Source organism: Ictalurus furcatus, chromosome 19, assembly GCF_023375685.1.
Source record: "Ictalurus furcatus strain D&B chromosome 19, Billie_1.0, whole genome shotgun sequence".
In the NCBI taxonomy this organism is placed as follows: domain Eukaryota; kingdom Metazoa; phylum Chordata; class Actinopteri; order Siluriformes; family Ictaluridae; genus Ictalurus; species Ictalurus furcatus.
Genome location: NC_071273.1, coordinates 24,845,058 through 24,856,084, shown reverse-complemented (window position 1 = coordinate 24,856,084; position 11,027 = coordinate 24,845,058). Strand labels below are relative to the sequence as shown.

General features: G+C 44.4%; 1 protein-coding gene across 1 annotated transcript in view; it reads right to left on the bottom strand.

Annotated features, from left to right (window-relative positions):
• ppfia2 (PTPRF interacting protein alpha 2) overlaps window positions 1–11,027 on the bottom strand; it is a 98,640-nt gene that overhangs the window by 6,339 nt on the left and 81,274 nt on the right. Inside the window, exons 21-26 of the mRNA XM_053650779.1 lie at window positions 9,352–9,552; window positions 8,781–8,843; window positions 5,125–5,157; window positions 4,417–4,592; window positions 538–635; window positions 210–385 (exon numbers count right to left, since the gene is read on the bottom strand). Of these exons, the coding sequence (XP_053506754.1) occupies window positions 210–385; window positions 538–635; window positions 4,417–4,592; window positions 5,125–5,157; window positions 8,781–8,843; window positions 9,352–9,552 (747 nt within the window). The remainder of the gene's footprint in view (window positions 1–209; window positions 386–537; window positions 636–4,416; window positions 4,593–5,124; window positions 5,158–8,780; window positions 8,844–9,351; window positions 9,553–11,027) is intronic.

The following is an 11,027-nucleotide window of genomic DNA, read 5'->3' as shown; positions in this document are numbered from 1 at the left end:
TGTGTGTGTGTGTGTGTGTGTGTACCTGAGTGTTCTGGTTGGGGATCTGCAGTAACAGGGTGTGTGTGTGTATGTGTGTGTGTGTGTGTGTGTGTGTGTACCTGAGTGTTCTGGTTGGGGATCTGCAGTAACAGGGTGTGTGTATGTGTGTGTGTGTGTGTGTGTGTGTGTGTGTGTGTGTGTGTGTGTGTGTGTGTGTGTGTGTGTACCTGAGTGTTCTGGTTGGGGATCTGCAGTAACAGGGCGAGGCTGCTGTAGTCGAAGTTATCGTCGAGGGCGATCAGCGCTCCATGAACTCCGCTCTCTAAAAGGATGTTGGCGTAGTCACGGAGACCGATACTCTGAACCCAACGAATCACGCGCTCATTACTCCATACCAGCACGTCTGCACACACACACACACACACATACACACAAACACACACACAAACACACATACACACACATATACACACAATGCCTGATGTGACAAATGGACATCACCTCTAGAGGGCACTGTTGTGTCCTTACTCAAAAGTGTGTGTGTGTGTGTGTCACCTCTCATCTCATGCTGGCTGCTCTCTCGCCGTCTCTCCAGTTCCTTGCGGTCGTAGTTGAGCTTTTTCAGACCCATGATCCCGTACTGAAGACTGGTCCTGTAAAACACATCAAAAGACTTATTTCATGTTAAATGTTAGCAATACTTAACTATAAATACTTCTCTCCATTTTCAACATTACTCAGGTGTTTAGGTCTGTACCTGTGGAAGCTGTCCATTATAGTTCAGGTGTTTAGGTCTGTACCTGTGGAAACTGTCCATTATAGTTCAGGTCTTTAGGTCTGTACCTGTGGAAACTGTCTATTATAGTCCAGGTGTTTAGGTCTGTACCTGTGGAAGCTGTCCATTATAGTTCAGGTGTTTAGGTCTGTACCTGTGGAAACTGTCCATTATAGTTCAGGTGTTTAGGTCTGTACCTGTGGAAGCTGTCCATTATAGTTCAGGTGTTTAGGTCTGTACCTGTGGAAACTGTCCATTATAGTCCAGGTGTTTAGGTCTGTACCTGTGGAAACTGTCCATTATAGTCCAGGTGTTTAGGTCTGTACCTGTGGAAGCTGTGAATTATAGTCCAGGTGTTTAGGTCTGTACCTGTGGAAACTGTCCATTATAGTTCAGGTGTTTAGGTCTGTACCTGTGGAAACTGTCCATTATAGTCCAGGTGTTTAGGTCTGTACCTGTGGAAACTGTCCATTATAGTCCAGGTGTTTAGGTCTGTACCTGTGGAAGCTGTCCATTATAGTCCAGGTGTTTAGGTCTGTACCTGCGGAAGCTGTCCATTATAGTCCAGGTGTTTAGGTCTGTACCTGTGGAAACTGTCCATTATAGTCCAGGTGTTTAGGTCTGTACCTGTGGAAACTGTCCATTATAGTCCAGGTGTTTAGGTCTGTACCTGTGGAAACTGTCCATTATAGTCCAGGTGTTTAGGTCTGTACCTGTGGAAGCTGTCCATTATAGTTCAGGTGTTTAGGTCTGTACCTGTGGAAACTGTCCATTATAGTTCAGGTGTTTAGGTCTGTACCTGTGGAAACTGTCCATTATAGTCCAGGTGTTTAGGTCTGTACCTGTGGAAGCTGTCCATTATAGTCCAGGTGTTTAGGTCTGTACCTGTGGAAACTGTCCATTATAGTTCAGGTGTTTAGGTCTGTACCTGTGGAAGCTGTCCATTATAGTTCAGGTGTTTAGGTCTGTACCTGTGGAAACTGTCCATTATAGTCCAGGTGTTTAGGTCTGTACCTGTGGAAACTGTCCATTATAGTCCAGGTGTTTAGGTCTGTACCTGTGGAAACTGTCCATTATAGTCCAGGTGTTTAGGTCTGTACCTGTGGAAACTGTCCATTATAGTTCAGGTGTTTAGGTCTGTACCTGTGGAAACTGTCCATTATAGTCCAGGTGTTTAGGTCTGTACCTGTGGAAGCTGTCCATTATAGTCCAGGTGTTTAGGTCTGTACCTGTGGAAGCTGTGAATTATAGTTCAGGTGTTTAGGTCTGTACCTGTGGAAACTGTCCATTATAGTTCAGGTGTTTAGGTCTGTACCTGTGGAAACTGTGAATTATAGTCCAGGTGTTTAGGTCTGTACCTGTGGAAACTGTCCATTATAGTTCAGGTGTTTAGGTCTGTACCTGTGGAAACTGTCCATTATAGTCCAGGTGTTTAGGTCTGTACCTGTGGAAACTGTCCATTATAGTCCAGGTGTTTAGGTCTGTACCTGTGGAAGCTGTCCATTATAGTTCAGGTGTTTAGGTCTGTACCTGTGGAAGCTGTCCATTATAGTTCAGGTGTTTAGGTCTGTACCTGTGGAAGCTGTCCATTATAGTTCAGGTGTTTAGGTCTGTACCTGTGGAAACTGTCCATTATAGTCCAGGTGTTTAGGTCTGTACCTGTGGAAGCTGTCCATTATAGTCCAGGTGTTTAGGTCTGTACCTGCGGAAGCTGTCCATTATAGTTCAGGTGTTTAGGTCTGTACCTGTGGAAGCTGTCCATTATAGTCCAGGTGTTTAGGTCTGTACCTGTGGAAACTGTCCATTATAGTCCAGGTGTTTAGGTCTGTACCTGTGGAAACTGTCCATTATAGTCCAGGTGTTTAGGTCTGTACCTGTGGAAACTGTCCATTATAGTCCAGGTGTTTAGGTCTGTACCTGTGGAAACTGTCCATTATAGTCCAGGTGTTTAGGTCTGTACCTGTGGAAACTGTCTATTATATTTCGTTGAAGCTGTTCGATAGTTCTGACGTGTTTAAATTCGTACCCATGAAATCTGTCTGTCATTTTTAAGGCCTGAGGTGTTTAGGATCATACCTGTGGAAGATATCCTCCAGTTTTGAGGTGTTTAGATTTGTTTAAGTAGACCATTTAAACCCATTCAGGATTGCTGAGGTGTTTATATTTGTAACTGTGGTTATTGTTTCTGTGAAAGATGTCCACCAATTTTGAAGTGTTTAGGTTTGTTGATATTGGAGCGATCTAGTATTTTCAGGTGTTCAGGTTTGTAATTGCGGAACTTGTGCAATATGTTCAGGTGAAGCCATCCACTGCTGTTCAGGTGTTTAGATTTGTACCAGGGAAAGCTGTCTATCATTTCAAAGGTGTTTAGTTTAGTACCCATGGAAGCTGTCCACCTTTTTGAGGTGTTTAGATTTGTATTTGTGGAAATTTTCACCATTGTTGGGGTTTGTACCTGTGGAAGCTGTCCATTCATTTTGAGATGTTTGGTTTTGCACCTGTTACATGCTGGTTACCATTTTAAAGGTATCTTTAAATTTGTGTTGAAGGCGCCCATTTTGAGCTATGAAAACTCTGTGTGGAACCTGTCCAGGACTTCTGAGGTGTTTCCAGTTATCTGTAGGGTTTAGCTCACTTTCTTTAAAAGGTTGTACCTGTCGAGGCTGTTTTTAAGGTGTTTATGGTTGTAACCTGTGGAAGCTGCCCACCAGTTTTAAGGTGCTTAAAATTGTAACTGTGGAAGTTGTCTACCATTTTGAAGTGCTTGTGTTTGTACCTGTGGAAGCTGTCCACCATTTCCAAGTGTTTAGGTCTGTACCTGTGGAAGATGTCCACCATTTTCAGGTGTTTAGGTCTGTACCTGTGGAAGATGTCCACCATTTCCAAGTGTTTAGGTCTGTACCCGTGGAAGATGTCCACCATTTTCAGGTGTTTAGGTCTGCACCTGTGGAAGATGTCCACCATTTTCAGGTGTTTAGGTCTGAACCTGTGGAAACTGTCCACCATTTTCAGGTGTTTAGGTCTGTACCTGTGGAAGATGTCCACCATTTCCAAGTGTTTAGGTTTGTACCTGTGGAAACTGTCCACCATTTTCAGGTGTTTAGGTCTGTACCTGTGGAAGATGTCCACCATTTTCAGGTGTTTAGGTTTGTACCTGTCGATACTGTCCACCATTTTCAGGTGTTTAGGTCTGTACCCGTGAAAGCACTCCACCATTTTCAGGTGTTTAGGTTTGTACCTGTGTAAGCAGTCCACCATATTCAGGTGTTTAGGTCTGCACCTGTGGAAACTGCCCACCATTTTCAGGTGTTTAGGTTTGTACCTGTGTAAGCACTCCACCATATTCAGGTGTTTAGGTCTGTACCTGTGGAAACTGTCCACCATTTTCAGGTGTTTAGGTTTGTACCTGTGTAAGCACTCCACCATATTCAGGTGTTTAGGTCTGTACCTGTGGAAACTGTCCACCATTTTCAGGTTTTTAGGTTTGTACCTGTGTAAGCAGTCCACCATATTCAGGTGTTTAGGTCTGTACCTGTGGAAACTGTCCACCATTTTCAGGTGTTTTAGGTCTGCACCTGTGGAAGATGTCCACCATTTTCAGGTGTTTAGGTCTGTACCTGTGGAAGATGTCCACCATTTTCAGGTGTTTAGGTTTGTACCTGTGGAAGCTGTCCACCATTTTGAGATGAACTCGGAGGTCCTTCTTGGTCAGGTGATCCAGCATTCGTGCGTCCACCAGACACTCCATGAAGTAGCTGCGATACTGAGGTAGGCCAAGACTGGGCAGCCACTCGTTACCTATCCACTCATGATTCATGTCCCCGTATGCTAATGTCTACCACACACACACACACACACACACACACAGACACACACACACACACACTTCAGACAGCTACACACTCAGATAATAACCAGTATTATAATAGGACTACACACAGGTTCTATCATTTATTTAATGTTATAAGTGCGCCATTTTACATCACAGTGCTGCTGAATTCTGGACTGTGATTGGTCAGAATCAGGTGTTCATTAATTTTCTCTAACAGCAGCTCTGACTCTAGCACAGGTTCATATCAATGCACTCGTTCTAATATGTTATTGTTTCTATAGCAACGGCTCATTCACAAGGACTCGTACAGCGGGCGCTCAGGTCCACTGATGACGAGCGGATGGTAATAGTCATTGATGTGGTGAAGTTTTCTTAAAGTAAGGAGACGTTTTTGGAACATTTATGGAAGGAGTCTCCAGTGTCAACGCTTTGTAAAGGTTTTCTGACATCTTCAGGGTGTTTTACAAAGGTATCCATACTGCATTAGAATAACGTTAATGATGTTCGTGAGATTAGTCGTCAATCAGAAGCTTACCTGAGACCAGCTTCCTTCTTCAGACTCTGACTTCTGTTACAATGTGAACACGAAATCCAGTGTTAGCAGATGGTCCAACATGCACGCATGCACACACACACACACACACAGAGAGTTTTGGGAAGGTCTTTTAAAGATGCAGTTAGCTAAAGCTAGCTTTACTACGACCTATACAGCAAAAGTAGATTAACTACTTTGAAACTACGTCCGTGTTTAAACTTCTGCTAATTAAAAGAAAGAAATCTAATGGAAATAACAGAGCTGCCTGATACACATTAGCATTCAGGAATCTCAACCAACTGACAAAAAATAGCAACATCACTTCATACACTGTAAATATATTTTGTACACATTGACAAAATTAAATATAACTTAACTTAATCCAGGCTACTTATTTTGCAAAAATTTTGATGTCCTTATTTCAGTTCTTGAAAATGTGCCTCGCTAGCTAGCTGAGATCTTTGCTAGCAAAGCTGCTGATTCACGAAGTTAATTTATTTTTCCCCAAACATTTCATCTTTTATGTCGCATTCAACTAGCTCGTCAAACATTTATCTGGGTTGAATTTTTGTGTAAAAGTTACCTAGCTAGCATAAAAATGTAATTTATGTCAATTATTTGAGATATCGATCGTAAAAGTTTCCAGGCAACCGAAAGACAAAACCGGATGAGCATACTGAAGTTGTGAGGTTTCGTGTACGTGTTTTAATAAGCTAATATGCTTAGCTAGTTTAACTAAAATGGGTTTGTTTATGACTGTAACATCGACAACAAAGAAAGATTTAGACACTTTTTAGAGTACATTAAAATGCACCCCAGCACATTTCTGCTAGCTGTTTGTCCTGCTGGTCTCGGCTAATCGTTAGCTTTTTGTCAGAGTTGCTAACACACAGGTCGCTCGCAGTGGTGCAGTTCTAAAAGCGGCCAAAAAGTGACAGAAGATAAGTCAGTGTGTGTGTTTGGTCTAACGATGTATCATGAGCCTGACTAAGACAACACATCACTAATGTCTTAAAAAGAATTTATGGAACCAGCTGTTTGCGATGAACAAATCAGGTTTAGTGTCAGAATGTACGGACTTTCAGCTGTTTGCGATGAACAAATCAAACAAAAACGATTGAAATAGTTCGACACGACGAATGCTTCAAGTGTTTTTCCCCAAATTCAACTGAAAATGCAACTTATGATTTCTCCAGTCTCAAAATTATTCACCCCCCTGAATAGAATCTCTCACACCAGCACAAATATGCAGAACAGGTGTTGTCTCAAGCACACCTGAAACAACTGATCAAGGGCTTCATTACTTACACCAGGTGTGCTTGAGCTGGAACACATGAAACTGGCTAGGGGGAGAAAACATATGAAATACCTGGATGTGGAAGAAAAAGGAAGCTATCGACGACTGCAAGCAGATTTGTGAGAAGGCAGGTTGTGAAAAACCCTCGAGTGACTGTAAAAGATCTGCAGCAAGACCCGGTGTAACAGAACAGGCGCTGAGGTTTCAGTGAGTACAGTAAGGTGCGTACTAAACGCAGAAGGTTTCATATATATATATATATAATCTCAGTTTTCACTGTAATTTCTGTGCTTTTTGTGGGAAATAATAGTTTGGCACGGCCTTTCACAGTGATGTTTGTTAGTAAATGAGACCTTTTAACTGTACTCGTGTTCGACGCACATGAATCGAAGAGGGCCGATTGTGCATTGTGACGATGTCACGTGACACGTCTTGGGTAAATCTGTGGTAATTTTGCAAGCTCCTCCAAACATAAGGAGTTTCCTTGATTTTGCATTCACTTCTGTGATTGCAAAAAGGCTAAACGCTGGAGGGACCGATGTATAGAAGTGAAAAATTGTCTGAAGTCAACAAGCATCTCTTTTGTCTTGACATTCAGGGAGAGATTGTAGGAATCCGGGCTATGAGCTGGTTCACCTCATCCCTGTATGCTGTGTCATCATTACTGCTGATGAGCCCCAGAACTGTGGTGTCACTGAGAACTTTGCCATGCAGTCATGAGTCAGCAGGGTGTGTAACAGTGGACTCAGTGCACAGCCCTGTGGTGCACCACTGTGATGGGTTGGGAGGTCTGCTGGGAGGTGTTGATTTTGACAACCTGTGGTCTGTTGCTCTGAAAATCAAGTATCCAATAGCACAGTCAGCACAGTCAAAGCAGTCTTCTTGAGCTGAGCTGGCCCTCTCTGGCCAAACTTGGATGTTCCCGGTGGTTGTTTCTCATGTTTCTGCACCGGTTTGTATGAGGGGATTAGCAACACAGAAATGTGATCTCAATGGCCAAGGTGGGGGCAGGGAACAGCTTTGTAAGCATCGCGAATATTAGTGTAAACATGGTCCATTTCTGTCCCTCGTTCAATCTAGGGTTTATTCTATTGATATAACTGTCTGTCTGTCTGTCTGTCTGTCTCTCTCATTTGTTCCATCTGTCTGTCTTTCTATTGATCTATATATTTCTCTCTCTATCTCGGTGTTTGATATTTTGCCCATCGCTCTGTCTGTCTCTCTGTCCTTCTGTCTGTCATTCTGTCTGCCTGTCTGCCCCTCTGTCTGCCTGTCTGTCCTTCTGTTTTTGTCTATGTCCTTCTGTCTGCCTGTCTGTCCCTCTGTCTGTCCTTCTGTTTTTCTCTGTCTGGCTGTCTGTCTCTCTGTGTCTGCCAATGTGTGTGTCCCTCGCCTTTTGAAGCGCATATAAACTCTGTGTCTAAAATTGGATTCTTTCACCTGTGTCGTGTTTCTCGGCTCCGCCCCTTCATTAGCCTCGAAGACGCTGAAACGCCGGTTCATGCATTTAGATCGTCACGTCTCCATGACTGCGACGCTCTCCTCGCTGGTTTACCTGCTAAATCTACTGCCAGGTTGCAGTTTATTCAAAACTCAGCGTCTAGACTTCTCACACGTACCAAACGCTCAGCTCACGTTACTCCAGTCCTGTCTGAACTGCACTGGCTACCGGATTCGTTTCGCATTTAATATAAAATAATCCTGATCACATTTAAATCACGTCACGGTTTGGCACCTTGCCATCTCCCCTACAACCTGCCCCGCTGTCTCTCAGGTCCTCCGGGCTCGGACTCCTCCCTGTCCCTAGACCTCCTCTCTCTATGGGTGGCAGGTCTTTCAGTGTAGTAGCCCCAAAATCTGGAATTCACTCCCTCACTTCCTCAGCATCACATCCATCGCCGAGTTCAAATCCCAACTTAAAGCACGTCTGTGTTCTCAGTGTTATCTGTCCTAATGTGTTGCTGTGCATCTTTCTCAGTGACCGTACTACCTGTACTGTGTTTTTCATTGTTTTGTGTTTGTGTCCTTGAGCTCTGGAAAGGAGCTATATAAATGAAAGATGTTATTTATTATTATTATTATTATTATTATTTATCTATCAGCCTGCCTCCCTGAGAGCCTCTTTGTCTGTCTGTCTGTCTGTCTGTCTATATACAGTATCTCTCTCTGTCTTAAGATTCGAGCCACACACAGTTTTCCACAGCTATGAGAAATATTCATGATATTATGACAAATGATAGAGAGCAAGTGTGTGTGTGTGTGAGAGAGAGAGAAACAGCAGGATGAAGATGACGAGCGGGCGTGGCAGAGAGACAGAGGGAGTGAGGGATGGATGGAGTGATAGAGGAGGATAACTGACCGTTTTAGACGGAGCTGCGAGTGTTTCCATCTCCTCATGCGTCACCCACACATTGCCTGATGGCTAAAGTGGGCGGGGCCACAGAGAGCAGCCATCCAATCAGAGAGGGGCAAGCAGTGTTAAAGAAGAAGAGCAGCACCACTGTAAGCCAATAGTGTTACAGCATCACGGTCAGGTCATGTGACATGGCCCAGAGAGCTCACACTGTACACACACACTCATTATACACACACACACACACACTCATATGCACAAAATACACACACACACACACAAACTCATGTGCACAAAATACACCAACACACTTGAAGAACACACAGCGATATTAAACAAACACTGAACACACACACACACACACACACACACACACATGTATGCTTTAGCTGTTACTGTGAAAGCAAATGTGTTACCATAACAACAAAATGTGAAAGAAAGTAAAAATGGAGAAACACACACACACACACACACACACACACGCATACATGCAGACAAGGAGCAGGAGGGTTTAAGCACATATGCTGAGGAGCCTGTGTGTGTGTGTGTGTGTGTGTGTGTGTGTGTGTGTACTCACGGTTCGGGAAGTGGGCGGGGCCGACGGGCTGGTTAGTGACACCATTTCCTGGATGGCGAGGCGCAGTTTGAGGCGGTGCAGCGGGTTACTGATGCCGATCTCGCGCTGGATCTCCGTATCGGACAGAGCCGACATGATAGCGCCGCTCTTCACATTCGCCCGGCACGCCGCCACGTACCACGCCGGCATTCCTAACCACAGCTACACACACACACACACACACACACACACACACACATCATCTATATTCATATTCATACACACACATCTGCACGAACACGGAGCAGTGTTTCCCGACTGCTGTGCCGAAGAAATCGATCAGATTTTTTCCAAATAAATAAATAAATAAATAAAATACGAATATATGCAAATTTGTTGTTTTATCACCACTCAATATGCTCGCTAGCTATCTGTGACCTCATCGCATTCCTACGTGACTTGGGTTGTTCCCGTATACGAATTCCCCACGTTATGACTGACCACGCTACTAAGACCTGCGGAAAACATGGACAGATACTGAAAAAGAAAAACTACGGAACCGGAACCGGAACCTGGACCCTGTAGCAGTGGGATATGAGAAAGAAAGCAAACATGGCGAGCTCGAGACAATACAGTGACAGTTATCCGTCATGTGGGTTCACTTTCGCCGGGGGCTCCGTCGACATGCAATGGTTCCTAGCGAGCAGGAATTACAGGCTACTCTGGGCGGCTGAGACTCAGGTGGTAGAGCGGGTTGTCCACTTTGTCCACGTAGGGTTGGCGGTTCGAGTCCCTGCCCACATGCCGAAGTGTCCTTCTGCTCCCGATGGCAAGCGAGCACCCTGCATGGCAGCTCTGCCACCACTGGTGTGTGAGTGAGTGGGTGAGAACCAGTAGAACTTCTTGTAGAACTTCTAAGGTTAAAAAAGCGCCGTATAAGTGCAGACCGTTTACCATTTGATGAGACGGTGTCTGAAAAAGCGCTCGAAGCTAGATACCTGGTTGCTGAGGTAGTGGCAAAGTCGGAAAATGCCACATATGGAGGCGGAGTCATTAATTCTGCACGCAAAGCAATTCTGAAAACAACGTTGGGTCCAAATGCTGTCAAGGATCTATCAAACGTGCCCGTTTGAAACCATTCAGTCCTCAGACACGTTGATGATAAGTCCGCTGATACTGAGAGTGTTGTACTGGAAATAATCGTAATAATAATAATAATAATAATAATAATAACTAGTGGATAAAAACGTGCACTTCAGGTTGATGAACCAACAGAATGAAGTGGACACGCTCAGCTGGACATCAACAACCGGAGAGGAAATACTACATCCGGGCAACACCCCATTATATCCAACAAGGGGAGTGGAGAGTGGAAGGAGTAAAAAGAGAGGAAGGGGCTGTGGACAAAGAAGGAAGGATGGAAGGAGAGGAAGGAAAGCAGGAGGATAAACTGAAAGAGTGGAATGATGGAGAGAAGGGAAGGGGCCGTGGAAAAAGAAGGAGGGACGGAAGGAGAGGAAGGAAAGAGGGAGGAAAGAGTGGAGGGTTAATAGAAGAGGGGGATTATATGGAACAAGGAGCACTAGAACGGGAAGACGGTGTAAGCGTGTGTACCGATGGAGCGGCGTCTGGGACCACGCCTACCAAAGGATTCTTCAGCTCGGTCAAAGAGAAAAATCCGCAGGTCGTGGTCACGC